Raw genomic sequence first — 16,634 nt, 5'->3', positions numbered from 1 at the left:
ACTGGCCTTCACCTGGATGTAAAGCCATAGACAACAATCCTCTGGCTATCACCATCCAGCCAAAAATTTATCCACTGAACAGTCCAGCTTTCAAAGGTCTCTCCAATTTAGAGATAAGGATATGGTGAAGGACCATGTCAAAGGCCTTGCACAAGTCCAGGCAGATGACATCAGTTGCTTTTCCTTGGTCTGCAGATGCCGTTACTCCATAGAAGGCTACCAGAATGGTCAGCCACAGTGTGCCCTGCACAGGTGAAGCTGCACTAGCTGTCTCGGATCACCTCCTCATATCACATGTGTCTTAACATCTCTTCCAGGAGGATTTTCTCCATGATCTTCCAGACATGAGGCTTACCAGTCTGTAGTTGCCCAAGTCTTCTTTTCTCCCTTTCTTAAAAATGGGAGTGATGTTTCCCTTTTTCTAGTCACTGGGTACTTCACCTGACAGCCACTTTAAAATATGATGGAGGGCAGCCTGGCAACCACATCAGCCAGCTCCTTCAGGACCCTGGAATACCTATCATCTAGCCCCATAGATTTGTATACATTCAGCCTCAGGAGGCGGTCTTGGACTTGCTTCACTTTTAAATTGAGAGGGATTTTGCTCTTCCAAACCTTGCTTGGAAGTTCAGGGACACTAGAGTCTTGGGAAGCCTGATAGTCAGTAAAGATCAAGGAGAAGAACTCATCAAGTACCTTAGCCTTCTCTACATCTGAGGAGTTTTAGACATCCTTGTCATATTTATTTTATGACACATCCAACCCACCTAGGATAAAAGCACAATTACATTCATATCCAGGAGTTTTAAAGAGCATATTCCTTTTGCAATCTGGAAGATCTACGCATTCAGAAATGAAAAAAAAAAAAGGCAACTCTACTGCTGTGAACATATACATGGGCAAAGCCAATTAAATTAAATTTCTAAATCACAAAATAAAACTGGATATAACTTCCAACATCATCTTAATCCACTACCTTAATCCACCTTCACCTTTTTTTTTTTTTTCTTTTTTTTTTCTTTCAATAACTTTCTCTATTCATGCTGTGTGGAAGAAACATCCCACCCCAGCTCTTCTGGATGTCTCTAACCTCATGAACCTCATGTGTAGCTGCTCTGCAGAGGAAGATCAAGAGCTAATCTGACACAAAACCAACAGCAATTACATCATTATTCCCTGTTCCCTTTTGCCATCCCAGGGACAACCATAGAATCATAGAATGGTTTGGGTTGGAAGAGACCTTGAAGATCATCTAGTTCCAACCCCCCTACTATAGGCATGGACACCTCCAGGTTGCTCAAAGTCCCATCCAGCCAGGAATTGAATGCTTCCAGTGATGGGGCATCCACAACCTCAATGGGCAACCTGTTTCAGTGTCTCACCACCCTCACAGTAAAGAATTTCTCCCTAATATCCAGTCTAAATATACCCTCTTCCAGCTTAAAACCATTTTTCCTTGTCCTGTTGCTACATGCCCTTATAAAAAGTCCCTTCCAAACTTTCCTGGCCCCCTTGAGCCTCCTCTTTTCTAGGCTTAAGAGCCCCAACTCTCTCAGCCTCTCTGATGAGGTGCTCCAGCTCTCTGATTATCTTCATATCCCTCCTCTGGACCTGCTCCAACAGCTCCATGTATTGCTTGTGTTGGGGCCCCAGAACTGGATGCAGTACTCCATGTGGGTTCTCATGAGAGCAAAGCAGGGGGGCAGAATCACCTCTGTTGACCTGCTGGTCATACTTCTCTAGATGCAACCCAGGATATGGTTGGCCTTCTCAATGCTACTGTCTATGTCACCTACAAAGATGTTAAATAACATCAGTCCCAGTACCAATCCCTGAGGAACATCACTTGTCACCAGTCTCCACTTGGACACTGAGCTGTTGACTGCAAATCTCTGAATGCTACCATCCAGCCAATTCCTTATACAGCAAGCGGCCCATCCATCAAATCCATTTTTCTCCAATTGTACAACCAGGATGTCATGCAGGACAGCATCAAACGCTTCGCACAAGTCTAAATAGATGACATCAGTTGCTTTTCCTTTATCTGCTGAGGCTGTACCTCCATCATAAAAGGCCACCAAGTTTGTCAGACATTACTTGCCTTTGGTGAAGTCATGTTGGTTATCACTAATCACCTAATCTTTATTTTCCATAGTAGGGCCTTTAGGAGGATTTGCTCCATGATCTGGCCTGGTACAGAAGTGAGACTGACTGACCTGTAGTTAGCTGGATCTTCTTTTTTTTCCCTTCTTGAAAACAGGGGTTATGTTTCCCCTTTTCCAATAAATGAGAACTTCACCAGAGTGCCATGACCTTTAAAAAGATGATGGGTAGCGGCTTGGCAACTTCATCCACCAGTCCTCTATGCTGTCACTCCCAGAGGGAATGCTTGAATCTTTTTAACTGTACCTTTCTCAGCTGCTTTTTCCCTATTTTGAATGACATTGAAAAAATAAATGTCACTAGATCTTCATTCCCTTTACCAAACATTTTATGAATGTATTGAAGTATGTGTCTTCTGTTGTAAAAAACTAGTGATTTACCCTTTATTTCCTAGCTACATAATATAAGAGGATCTTTCCCTACATATCTGAGGGTGCTAATTTTTTTTTAATTTTATTTGTTTGTTTTTTAAAGCCTTTACTGAGAGACTCTGCCAAACACCTTTTGAAAAACCAAGAAGTCTGTTTTAACAGTCTCTCTTTTGTTCACTCCTTCAAGGGATTCATGTCTCATGAGCTCTCTCTCATGCTTCCCCATTGTGGCTTATACGTTTTTCAGTTTGTATGTGAGTTTTTCTGCTGTTTTTTTTTTCTCCATAATGTCTTATTTTGCTTTTGTAGCTGTCATACTGACTAGCCTGTAGTTCTTCATCTGTCTTTGAAGCAAGGACACTCAAAGAGGACAATTCACGCATGACCAGAAGTAAATGTATACAAATGGACTTACCTTAAAAGCTAAAATGATGCTTATGAAAAGGAGTATAATCACAACCAGGCACGTGGGGTTCACAGCCATGATCTCTTCCTTGTAAGGAAAGTTGCTGGGCTGCAGAAGCAAAAGTAAGCAAAACACTGTAAGTTAATCTTATGAATCACTTAAGAAACATCCAATTACTGCAGTCTATAATTAATAGCTTACAAAACTTGCTGTGATGTACTAAATTAGGACCTCTCTGAGCCAATAACCAGTTTCAGTAAGTCTGGTTGGGACAGGTGCTGCAAATGCTCAGCTTGCCAAATGTTCCCAAGAGTGCTGAGAGATTTGCTTTTTGCTTTATTCATGTTTTAGGTTTTCTTTCCCACAGTGGTTTTGTAACAGACGCAGATTAACGATGGACAACCCTCTGGGGGATTTGTAACAGGAAATCTCTTCTCTTGAGCAATGGTGGACAAGTTCTGCTCTTACAAAGAGCAGGCTATCTTATCCTGGCTGTAGTTGCCAAAGACCAGTTGCAGCTCTTCCCAGAAATCAGAGGAAAAGTCTAGACAGCACAATCCTTCCACTTAAATATTTGATCAAAAGACACTGTCTGTATTCAACTCCATCTTCTTCTAGCTGAATTTGGACTAATTCCCCCAGGAGTACTGCTGTTTGAGTGTATGCCCTGACACTTTCCCTGTAGCAATAGAGGCACAGGCCCTACAAGGGAGCAAACTCACGATTTTAAATCTGAATGTGCTCCAGTCTTCTGTTATCTTGTATATGAAAGGGAAGCAACAACATCCATCCTTTCAGATGACTTACAATTGTGTAACACTTCAGGACCACTGGATGCAAAACCACCTCTAAAAATGTACTGCTGCATTTGCTATTGCTTAAAGAAAACATTCATTAACTTGAACATTCCAAATTGTTTTGAAATATGGCCACGCATGAGTTCCTGTTCCAGATGGAATAAACTATTGTTCACAGATTGACAGAACCGCTCTTCACAAGACAGCTCCGCGGCAGCAGTGTACATGAGAATATGCATTAGCTCCTTCCTCACGCAACCCCCTTCTTCCTTACAGACCAAATTACTTAACCAGGCCAGCTCTGCATCCTTGTCAGGACAATTAACTAGACACCGAGTTACAACTGTACTCCTGGCAATGATGGTGAAAATCCAGTGTAACCCCTTAATGCCCCTTGTACCAGAACTCAGCCCAGAGCTTCAGGAAATTCTCTCTTTTTTTTTTTTTTTTGGACAGCTGTTAGTAAGAATAGCTCTTTATTTAGCGCTTCCATGAACTGTTCAGAGTGATTAACATCAACAGCAGCTGTAACCATTTGCAGATAACTGTTATATAAGCACATTTTCTGCTCTTGACAGCAGTGTTTCTGTTAATGTACTGAATTCCATGGCTGGAGTTTTTATCATGTTATCTTCCTTGTTGAGGTACAGCTTTTGTAGGAAACTATCACAGAATCACAGAATCACAGAATCACCCGGGTTGGAAGGGACCCCAAGGATCATGTAGTTCCAACCCCCCTGCCTAGCAGGGCCACCAAACATACACATTTAACATACAAAACTAGACAAAACTACATACATACAAAACTAGATTGCTATAATTCTATGAGTTTCTTTTCTTCTTTTTTTCTTTTTTTTCCCCACGTTACCAAGTTTATTGCTATGTATAGTGGATATGGTACCCCACAAACCAAGAAAACAAGGGTATATGGTGGAAGAAACCATTGGGTGGCTTGAAACATATCCTGTCCCTCATGCCACTGCCTGTAACACTGTATTAGGCCTCAAAAACAGGTCTTATGGCAACATGGTACCCCAAACAGAATTGACTCAGATAATGGGACTCATTTAAAAAACACTCTCATAAACACATGGGCCAAAGAGCATGGCATTGAATGGATATATCTTATCTCCTATCACACACTAGCTTCTGAGAAAACTGAGTGAGACAACAGTCTGTAAAAAACCATGCTGAAAGCAATGGGTGGTGGAACATGCAAGCACTGGAATAAACATCTAGCAGAAGCTACTTTGCTAGTCAATACTCGGGAGTCTGCCAGCCAAAACAGCCCTGCCCAATTCGGCGTTGTACTTACTGTAGAAGGGGGAAAGGTCCCTATAGTACATGCAAAGAACATACTGTGGAAAACTGTGGGTCATCCTGGCCTTAAGCAAGGGCAAGCCAATTCTTGGGATTGCTTTTGCTCAGGAACCTATATTTGCTTAGTGGATCAAGGCTGATCCATCCATCAAGGCTGGATGTGGCTTTGGGCAACCTGCTCTAGTAGTTGGCAATTCTGCCTTCAGCAGGGGGGCTGAAACTAGATGATCTTTGAGGTCTTTTCAACCTGGGCCGTTCTATGATTCCATGATAATGCAAGAAAATGAGAATATTCAGTGTATACCTCAGAGTAACTTGATGCTGAACTGTGGGGGTGAATGGCCCTTCCAGTTTCTGGCAGCACAGCAAGCAGAATAGTTGAAACTTCCCTCTCTCCCATTTTACTTGTTTTATTAATTGTAACACTTTTTCTTCTTGTTATCTTTCATTCTTCTACCATTTGTAGTAAGTTTTTTCTCTCTCTTTATTTTAATTGGGTTGTTCTGTGTTTTTTTTTTCCTTCTTCCTGAGAGGGGGATGAGAGGGTGAAAAGGGAAGGGAAACCCTCCCCTTTTCCTGTCGCACTTGGAACTGTGACACCCAGAAACCAAGAAAGCAAGAATATATGACAAGAAAAGATGCACTGAAAAGCAATATCAAACCTTATATATGGAAAATTTAAGTACTGCAGCCACAGCCGACTCTATGCAGTTTGCAGGAGTGAAGCAATACACTAGGTTAGAAAGCCCAGTCAATCAGAAGCAGTCTCAGTAAAACTGCCTAAAAAAGGCTAATTTTAGTACTGACCTACTATTAAAAACTAGTTAGAAAAGTTTCTGAATGTAAAAGAACCCTTCTAGTGAGGCTTTCCTCCTTAGATGCTCTGGCTTTGCGAATCAGACTCCAGTCTAAGACTGGACAACTGCATGCTGGGACTACATTCACAGTATGATGGGCTTTTTCCAGACATCACTGCAATTGAGATTTGCATGAGGGAAAGAGGAGGGTGGGAAATGACCACAGAAGTTCCTAAAACCTTAAAGAGCAAGAACATCTGCCAGAACCATGAGACCTGGCCAAGCCTGGGAGGAACACATCCCTTACATCAGCAGCGCTGTAGGTGAAAGAACAGTAAATACACACAGAAAGCAACAAGCTGGGAGAACATATAAGGAGAAAAAGGTTGCAGTTTGTCCATCCACACTCAGTGATCTGGGTTTCTTTCCTGATGAGAAGTTCTAAGTGAACCAGACCAGCTTTTAGCTATTGATAATTACCATTATCATTATTTCAACAGTCTTTTAATACCTACTTGTTCTGCATATGAAAGCTATAATGGCATCACCTTTTGATTCCCTTTCTTGACAAATTAAGCAGGAAGAGCTTGTTATTTGTCATCATACTGCAATTTATCCAGCTTTTAAATGGCTTACAGAGGAACCTTTCTGTATGTTAAAAATTGGAGACAAAAGAAATATTTAGATGCATTCTATGACAATAGCTGAGCAGTTGGGAAAAAAAAAAAAAAAAAAAAAAGAAGAAACTTGTTATTTAGTTCCGCAGTCTCCCAGCTGCAGTTGCTATAATATAAGCTCATCTGTATTCCTTCTATTACTTTTTAAAAAAATGTATTTAGATTTAGCAGTGTAGCACAAATTGCTGGATGAATTCAGGCTCCAGTCAGTGTGGACCAAGCATTACTGGGTAATGCTTGTTCAAGCTGGATCAAGCATTACAGAAGCATTACTTGGTAATGCTTTTGTCCGTAGGGTCACTGCAGAGAAGGACCTGGGGCTCCTGATGGATGAAAAACTTAACATGAGCCAGCAGTGCGCTCTTGCAGCTCAGAAAGCAAATGTTATCCTGGGCTCCATCAGAAGAGGGGTGGCCAGCAGGGACAGGGAGATGATTGTCCCCCTCTACTCTGCTCTTGTGAGGCCCCATCTGGAGTACTGTGTCCAGGTGTGGAGCCCCCCGTACAAGAAAGACAGGGAGCTGTTGGAGAGGGTCCAGAGGAGAGCCACAAAGATGATCAGGGGACTGGAGCACCTCCTCTATGAAGACAGGCTGAGGGAGCTGGGCTTGTTCAGCCTGGAGAAAAGAAGGCTGTGGGGTGACCTCATTGCAGCCTTTTAGTACCTAAAGGGAGCTTACAAACAGGATGGGAATCAAGTCTTTGAAAAGGTAGATAACAACAGGACAAGGGGAAATGGTTTCAAGTTGAAGAAGGGAAGATTTAGGGTGGGTGTCGAGGGAAGTTCTTTACTATGAGAGTGGTGAGGTGCTGGAACAGGCTGCCCAGAGAGGTTGTGAATGCCCCATCCCTGGAGGTGTTCAAGGCCAGGTTGGATGGGGCCCTGGGCAGCCTGGTCTAGTATTAAATGGGGAGGTTGGTGGCCCTGCATGTGGCAGGGGTGTGGAGATTCATGATCCTTGGGGTCCCTTCCAAACTGGGCCGTTCTGTGACCTTGTGATGCTCTATCATACCATGAAGTCAAATGTCTTACAAAAGTCTATTAAGTCCCTGCCCACCTTTATTTACAAAACATGCAATCTAGTCAGGGAAAGAAAATGAGTTTCCCTGTAGGATCGAAACACCATGAAACTGTGCTGGCAGACAATCATATTGCTCTGTCTTAATCCTTTATCAACTGACTCTCATCTCAGTATTGCTGTTCGTCTGCTTGGTAGCAATGTCAGGATAATCAGCCTGTAATTATCCTGGATATCCCCCTTGCCCTTTTGAGCACAGACGGTTTAGTGCTCATGAAACACAATCTCATTGCCCACCCAGAAAATGATTCACAATCACAAGACAAAGATCCATGCAAACAGATAGTTTAACACAGCAGAGTACAAATTAGCTGGTTTATTCATTTAAAAACTGTGTGTTCAGATTGAAAACTCTCTTGACTGTCAGCAAATAAAAGTAGTTCAAAATCCCTGGCCATGTAAACATGTTATATCGCTTGTTTCCAAGTGCAGAACAGAAATAACTAGTGAATACTTCTTCCTTTTTTGCATCAGTACTTTTATTACCTCTTCCCAACAAATAGCCTCTCCTTCACTAGAATTTTTTCTTTTTCATTTCTAAATACTTATAAGTAGTCTTTTGCCCTTTCTAGTTACAGACTGTGAGGTTGTTAGTTGTTTTTTTAACCTCTGGTAACTTTCAATAAAGGTTTCATTGATTTGAGTTATCCAGAAATAAAACATCTCAACAACAGAAAGACTCTTAAAAGGAGATTAAGTCTCCAGCTTTCTTTCAGTCACATGGTAGGACTCGGCTTCATGCCCCAGTGTACTCAGGAAAAGCGTTATGGAAGAAAACAAAAGTATATGTGCACAGCAGATGGTGGCTGCATCGAACTGAAGGGAAAAACATGTTTTTCTTGGAATAATTAGTAATGCTGTTAGAAATGTAGGCTGAAACAGCAAGGTGGATCACAAAATGATTTGCTGCACAGTTTCCAGTACCTTCAGGGCCTGCTCATTGTGTTTTGGCTATGGAAGGGCCCAAAAGCAGAGATGACAGTGATGACCTACTGATTTTGAAGGAATTGGCTGTCCTTTGCCTTCTTGGTGACCAGCTCCAGACGTGGCACCCAACAAGAAGAAAAGGGTCTCTTCAATGCATAGCTCCCTGCCTGCTCTTAAAGCTGCTGCTTTTTCCCTTTCATTCTCCCACAGGGGCCAATATTAAACAAAAACTGATTACAACCTGAGCCTCCTGGAATGGGGGCTGTGAGCTGCAGAGCTGCATCTGGTAGTGCAGCCACATGGCCCCTCAGCTGCCAGAGGAGTGGGGCTGGCACTGGCCCAAGTGAAGGGCTGTAGGCAAAGGGTGAACAGGAGGGCTCCTGCTTTAATTTGCTCTTTTCCACTTTTATTTCTGAGAATCTTTTGAATTGTTGCTCTGCTTCTATTCCAGTGCAGCACTGGCTGTGAAGGCAGGTGGGTGTTAAGTAAGGTGAATCATAACAGGTTCCTGATGTATCCCAGCTCCTGCTGGCTTGTCACATTGCCTCTTCCCACAGATTTGTGTGGTCATTTATATGCCAGCTGCTGCTCATTATCTGTTATTTATACTGCTCTAGCTGGTTTTCCATGCACATAACAAAGTTCACAGCTAAACTAATCTGCATTCAAGTTCTCAAGGCAGATTTTCAAACATGGCTGCAGGGTTAGGTTCTACAACTCTGCGACTCCATCTGAACCCATCGGGGCATGGCCCTGAAACAAAGGGTGCTCTTGTCCTCACTGTCGGGGACTGTAATCACATCCCATAGGCTCACGCAGTGCTGACTATGGATGTCTGGTCTAAGTAGAACATGGCAAGAAGGGCACCTCTAATTGTCCCTAAAACAGACTCTGACAGGATATTCTAGCAAAAACAAAACTGCCTTGTATCAAACTCCTGCTTCACAGAATCATAGAATCACAGAATCACCAAGGTTGGAAAAGGCCTTCAAGATCACCCAGTCCAACCATCCACCTATCACCAATAGTTCTCACTAAACCATGTTCCTCAACACAACATCCAAATGTTCCTTGAACACCTCCAGGGTCAGTGACTCCACCACCTCCCTGGGCAGCCCATTCCAGTGCCTGACCACTCTTTCAGAAAAGTAGCATTTCCTAATGTCCAGCCTAAATCTCCCCTGGTGCAGCTTGAAGCCATTCCCTCTGGTCCTATCACCAGTTACACGAGAGAAGAGGCCAACCCCCAGCTCACTACAACCTCCCTTCAGGAAGTTACAGAGCAATGAGGTCTCCCCTGAGCCTCCTGTGCTCCAGACTGAACAATCCCAGCTCCTTCAGCCGCTCCTCACAAGCCCTGTGCTCCAGACTCCTCCCCAGCTTTGTTGCCCTTCTTTGAACCCGCTCCAGGCCCTCAATGTCTTGCTTGCTTGCTTAATGAAATCTGTGTTAAAGCCACCGAATACATTCAAAGGAGCAAAAAACCATCCCTGATATAGCACCAAAAATAAGTCACTGGATATGAACATAGTAGCTTCAAATTCAAAAGCAATCACTTACTGTCTATCTCTTATAATGACTCTCATTGTAAATGAAATGGTGCTGAAAACTTCCACAGCACTCCAAGACTCCAGAACTCTGCACAGATAAGCTAGTATTATTATATTGTAACAAGATGGTAATATAACTTGCAAGGATATTGAATACAGACAAGGAAGCTCAAACTGAGAGGACTGTTGAAGGGCTGCCTAGGAAGTCAGCAGTGAAATACTGGCTAGAAATACAGGATAAATTGTACACAGTTCTCTCCTAAGCCCCAAGAGACTTGTGAAAATTAGGTGGTTTACCAGCTGGCGAAGGTAGTCCTGAATTGTGCTGGGATAGACGAGTACACTGATGGCAACCAATGTGTTGAGAGCAAAGTCAAAGATCTGGTAACAGAAGAAAGGGATGATCCAAGCCGCATGTTGCTGGTAAGAAAATAAAATAAAAAGTCATCAATGATGAGCTAAAATTGAGATATATATATATATTTCTGTACTAAAACCTAAGGAACATTTGACAGAATGCAGTGTTACATTTCACAAAGCTGTAAAAGAAAAATACACTGTAAAATCAGCTGAAGGAAATACAACATTCGGCCACAAGAGTTGGCCAGGCCAGCTTGGCTGCTGAACTGCTGCAGTATGGGTGGTGCTTGTCCCACATGTTGTTATACTGGGACATTTAAAAACCACAGGAGAATTTCTTTTTTCCCCTAATAAATAGAATTAGTACTGGGACAAACCACAAGCATGGGAGTTGAATGGGAAAAAAAATTCCATTAATTTTGGCAGGAACAAGATTCAGTTCTCTGAATGCACAGCTTTCCCAAAGATTACTCATGTTTGAAAGTGCAGACAGTAAACACAAGTGGGCAGCTGTCCTGCCTTCAGCACGGGGCTTTGTGATACCACTGATCGAGGCAACAAGCTCTGCCACCTCTTTGTTCTTTCTCTTAATTTTCAGTTAACAAGAAACTGTTAGAAAGTAGCATTTTAAATTTGCTTTCTATAGCTTGTATACTTCGCTTAATTCACATCTTTATGGAGTATGATGTTACCTTATATGCGCCATACGTAGCCATTGCACAAATCAGAATCATAAGTAGAGAAATTGCTGTGGCAATGCACATATCTGAAAGAGAAACATACGAGTGATTGCAGAACATTTGAGAGCTTGATTCAGTTATTTTGCCACTTGCTTGATGATGAGCATCCCAAAGGACAGGATGTGCGTGTGGGTGGTGATGAGCCAGAGACATTGCCCAGCTACTGCTGGAGGAAACTCTAGCTCCTATGAGAAACCTCCAAAATATGAGAAACAAAGACACTGATTACTCTGCACAAGCTTCCATAGCTTTGATAAGGCTGTGAATAGTTTCTTCTTCTTTTTTTTTTTTTTTTGAAAGAATTTTCAAATATCTGGGGAATAATTGGCAAGAAGAGTATTTTGCCTGTGATGATTACATCAGTCATCAAAAAGTGTCTGTGCAGGACTTAAAACGTGACCACTGTGGATAAATCAGAGCTTGCCAGACACTGGAGATGAACAGAAGCTGGCTGCCTGGCAGTAACCAGGCCTCTGGCTATTTTTATACTCTGAACCCAACTCTGCCTGCTGTGAGACAGCTCTTGGCATCAGGACACACAGCTGAAGGCTGTCTGTTCCATGTGGATCAGCAGGAACCACTGTCATATCTTTGCCCATGGTTGCAGACATGCCTCTCAGTCTGGAGAAGACCACAGTCTGAGAGAAGAGGTCTGCATTGAGCTAAAAAACTAAGTTCAGATTAATCTTGGGGAAGTCAGGATGTTCATGTTATCATAGAGTCATGGAATGCCTTGTGTTGGAAGGGACCTTAACATCTACTCAGTTCCAAACCCCTGCCATGGCCACCAGATCTGGCTGCCTAGGGCCCCACCTGACCTGGCCTTGAATGCCTTCAGGAATGGGACATCAAAAGCTTTTCTGAGCAGCCTGTGCCAGCAACTCACCTAACATCTAACCTAAAACGTAAATCTCCTCTCTTTTAGTCTAAAATTATTCATTATTTATTATTGCTAGTTCTACACTGCAACTAACCTAAAGGATGACCAAGCTGCCATGGATCTGGAAAAACAAACACAAAAACAAACAAAACCAAAAACCACAACAAACACTAAAGAGAATGCACACTACAGCTTGTTTTTTGCAGTAATAGCTACCACATACAATTGATCATATCTCTCTAAATACTTCAGCAAAGCAAAAACATATTTTTAAAAGGAAGACTAGACAAGGCAGTTAAAGATATCTTACAAAAGACTTAATGCATTTGAAACTTTCATTTCAACCAGGAATATTTCAGAGATGCAGTTTATTAATGAAGATGTATAACTATCAGGAAAGGTGAAGTGGTGTAGGAAGCAAAATATTCTTTAAGGTTTTGACTGAAGTAATTACAGGAATCCTATATTTTTCCTCTATTGCTGCTCAGATTTCAATTAACTTTTCATTAGACTTAAGAAATTTCTAAGCCATGAAGTGCTGGAAGGAGATCCTGGGGGGGAAAAAATCACATATGTTTGGTCTTTTCCTAAATATCTCCCATACATCATCAACAGCCTTTGTCAGAATGCCAGAAATGAGAAACTGTATTTCTGAACCTGCCCTTACAGTAACTGTGAGTAACTGAACTTTGCAACTACACTTCAGAGGCTATGCCCAAAGAGGAGAGACGAAGTCGTGCATTTAGAACATTATTTTTTGAGGTCCTAGAACTGAGAGCATCTGGCTGGGAGGGAGTATTGATCTGCCAGAGGGTAGAAAGGCACTACAGAGGAACCTAGATAGACTGGATCAATGGGCCATGCCAAGCCGTCTTTGGCCCAATATGGTTCTTTCTTTCTTAAGACTTCATTGGGCTTTTTGAGATGCACTGGTTTCACTAAATGAGATGATAAGCAGAGGGAGGTGGTGAATTCTTTCTCAGCCTTCTCCCTTGGCATTCATCGTTAGAAGAGTTTACTTGCTGTAGCTTTTTCTTTTCCTTTTGACATGGGGCTCATGCTACGTCAGTGATATTGATGATGAGGGGCAGGAAAGGCTCATGCTTCCCTTTAGCCCCCTAGCCAAAGTTCAAGTGTGCTATCTATAGGTTTCTTTATAAAAATTTTTCCATTTGAATTAAATCTTGTTGTGCTCTGGGTTGCATATCGTGTTCTGCAGGGAGAGGATCCAGACACTGCCTTCTGCTCTGTACAGAGACTACTGCTTGCCTCACCTGCACATCCTCAGGCAGAGATACCGGCTGATTTTGACAGAGTTCCCATGGGTATCTACAGGGCATAGGCACGGCTTATGAAGGATTGTACACAACTGTGATAGCATGAAGACAGTAAATGAAAACTAGCAATGCTCTTTTCTTGTTTGAGCTGTTAACATGCCAGGATCATAGCCTGCATATCTGGAGAAGCTCCGCAGGAGTCTTAGGTAAAACCTTCTCAGAAGACAGGCTGATTTACAAGGCTTTTTCATCTCCCACACAGGGATTATTAGGCTTCTACTAGCAAAAACATTGCATTAGCAGCTCCCACATTTTACATTTTTTCTAGTCCATCTTCAAGTACATGAACTCCCAGAGGCCCTAAAGAAATAATAATAAGAAAGACAAGACTCAATGGACTGAGCTAAACAACGACTAGGGGAGGAAGCCCAAAGCATTCCCTGGTTCCCAGGTCATAGAATCATTAAGATTGGAAAAGATTTCTAAGATCATCTAGTCCAATTGTAGACTGTGACCACTAAACCAGTAACATATCTACACTTCTCTTGAACATCTCCAGTGGCATTGAGTCTATCACCTCCCTGGGCAGCCTGTTGCAATGCCTTAACAATCTTTCTGCTAGGAAATTTTTCCCAGCATCAACCTGAACCTCCCTAGCACAACTTAGGGTCATTCCCTCTTGTTTTATTGCTATTCCCAGGGAGAAGAGGTCAACCTCCACCTTCCAGCTATTTGTAGAGTGATAAGGTCTCTTCTAAGACTTTTCCAGACTAAACAGTCCCAGTTCCGTCAGCTGCTTTCCGTAAGACTTATGCTCCAGACCTTTCACCAGTTTTTTACCCCCTCTCTGAATGCTCTCCAGGCCCTCAGTATAGTGAAGGGCCCAAAAATGTGCACAGGTGTGATTTCACAGATGCTGAGTACAACATCACTTCCCTGGTCCTGCTGACTGCACTATTTTTCATACAAGTCAGAATGTTGTTGGCCTTCTTGACCACCTAGGCACACTGTTGGCTCATGTTCAGCTGGCTGTTGACTAATCCTCCCAGATCCTTTTCCACTGTGCAGCTTTCTAGCCATTCTGCCCCAAGCCCAAATGCAGGACCAGGCACTTGGTCTTGGAAACCTCATACAATTGATCTCAGCCTAGCAATCCAGACTGTCCAGATCCTTCTGTACAGCTTTCCTATCTTCAGGCAGATCAACACTTCCTCACAACTTGCTGTCATCTGCAGACTTACTGGGAGTGCACTCAATCCCCTCATCCAGATCATCAGTAAAGATACTAAACATGGCCAGCCCTGTTACTGACCCCTAGGGAACACCACCAGTGACCAGTCACCAGCTGGATTTAACTCCATTCACCACCACTCTAAAGCCAACCACCCAGCCAGTATTTCACTCAGTGAAGAATACTCTTCTCCGAGCCACCATCATCTGCCAGCTTCTCCAGGAGAATGCTGTAGGAAACAGAGTCTCTTTGCTAAAGTCTAGGTAGACTTCTTGGTGGCAGCCAAACCACACACCCTGTCATCCAGCACATCATCTGCTGCATGGCAAGGCCTAACAGGTGTGTTTTTTTCCATTGCTTCCTTTTCTAGAATAAAAGGAAAAAGCTCTGCCCTACAGCATTTTTTCCAAGTGTTCAGGTAAGTACTTCTGCTTAATCGACCAGTTAGTTCAGAGCCCCTGGCAATGCCCTGGAAATCATGCACAGGCCCAAAACCTGAAGTTAAGGATGAGTGTTTGTTCAGTTACACGCTGACAGTTACTGTAAGGGCAGGTCCACATAAGAACTGGTGCTGTGTGGGCATTTTCAAATGTTTCACAGTTGACTGGCTCTCGTTCTGTGTGTGACAGACAGCTGTGACACTTATGTAACAGAAAACTGAAAACTGACCATAAACGACACATGAATGCAGTCCTAAAGAAACACAAATACAAATATTGGGTGGAATCCCAGTATCTTGGAAGTCAAGGGCAAATTTGTCATCAGTGTCATCCAGTATTATGATTCAGCTGTTAATTTTATTTCCAGCTAATATTGAGTCTATTTGAGGAGGGGTAATAAGGGAGTGATAATTTTGCATGCAAATTTTACATGTTTGTTTGTTTGTTTGCTATTGATAGGGGCAACAAAACTAGCAGTGGGAATAAAAGCTGCTAATAATCCCATCATTGTTATATTTGTCAGCACAAGCACATATAGATAACAACTTTGGGACCTTCATTAGCATTAAAAAAATGATGTTTCTTATTATATTTTGTACACATGGTTTCACATCAAAGGATTTCTGCACATGCAGCTAATCTAGGAAATATTTACTCAAAAATAGGCAATTAAAAGTGGGGCAAGAGAAAATTTGTCTGATGTTTTCTGTCAGAAGTAAAGGTTTCCTCAAACTTGAACAAATACAGTCATATTAAAAATAATAATAATAAAAACAAATTCTTTCTTGCCAGCAATTTCCAGTGGCATTAAACCAGAGGGAGTCAAAGAAGCAAAGGAGACCTTAATTCAAATGTTCGTTTGTAATTAAACTGCCTGGGAAACGTTCCCTTTAATGAATGGAAATGAGGTCACCTGGCCCACGAGCCATCCTTTTACAGTCTTTCAGAGTTCGCTTTAGAAGCCTCAATAAAAAATATAAAAAATGCCATTTTCAAGTGTAGATGGAAATCCCCAACGTACTTGATCTGACAGCTATTGCATTACAAAAGAGAATTACTGTTTTAAAGCCTTGGGCACTGGCAGGCCTCAGATGTCGGCTATATAAAACCGCACTGGCAGACAGTCATTACCAAGGTTAATCTCTGAGAATTAGGACAAGGCAGTCAGTTTTAATATGTCAGAATCAGCTAGGAGCCCATCTGTATCTACGACAGTCCCTATTTTCTTAAATCCAGTTATATAAAAAGATTTTTAGTGTGAAGTTGTAGGCGCTTTGTCAGTGAAGACGCAGTATAGTAGCAATTGCCCCCTAATATTAAATGTAAGCCTTTAAGGTTTTGATCTGCACTGAAGAACTTGTGCAAATAAGTATCCCTTAACAAATAACCCAGCAGCTCTAACACACAATGGTTATAATTAGTTTCCTCATGCATGGAGTTATTCCTGCTGATATTTTTATTGACTGCAGCAGGAATGAGGAATGGAGTTGGAGCCTTTTGTTGTATATGTGTGGTTGTGAGCAGCAAGGCTCCAGTGAAAGCCATGGGAGCCCTTATTTTAGATTGCAGTGGGAAGTATTGAATGTAGCTATCTTCTGAGCAGAAATGCAAATAAACAG

At 42.2% G+C, this 16,634-nt stretch overlaps 1 protein-coding gene across 1 annotated transcript in view; it reads right to left on the bottom strand.

Moving 5' to 3' along the window:
- Nucleotides 1-16,634, bottom strand: part of LAPTM4B (lysosomal protein transmembrane 4 beta) — a 57,875-nt gene that overhangs the window by 26,253 nt on the left and 14,988 nt on the right. The window contains 3 exon segments of the mRNA XM_042870094.1: nt 2,950-3,048; nt 10,385-10,507; nt 11,140-11,213. Of these exon segments, the coding sequence (XP_042726028.1) occupies nt 2,950-3,048; nt 10,385-10,507; nt 11,140-11,213 (296 nt within the window).

The sequence above is a fragment of the Lagopus leucura genome, unplaced genomic scaffold (assembly GCF_019238085.1).
Source record: "Lagopus leucura isolate 7727_CA_CO unplaced genomic scaffold, USGS_WTPT01 Super-Scaffold_100002, whole genome shotgun sequence".
NCBI classification, from domain to species: domain Eukaryota; kingdom Metazoa; phylum Chordata; class Aves; order Galliformes; family Phasianidae; genus Lagopus; species Lagopus leucura.
The sequence above is the reverse complement of the archived record's forward strand: the minus strand, read 5'-3'. Positions and strand labels throughout refer to the sequence as shown.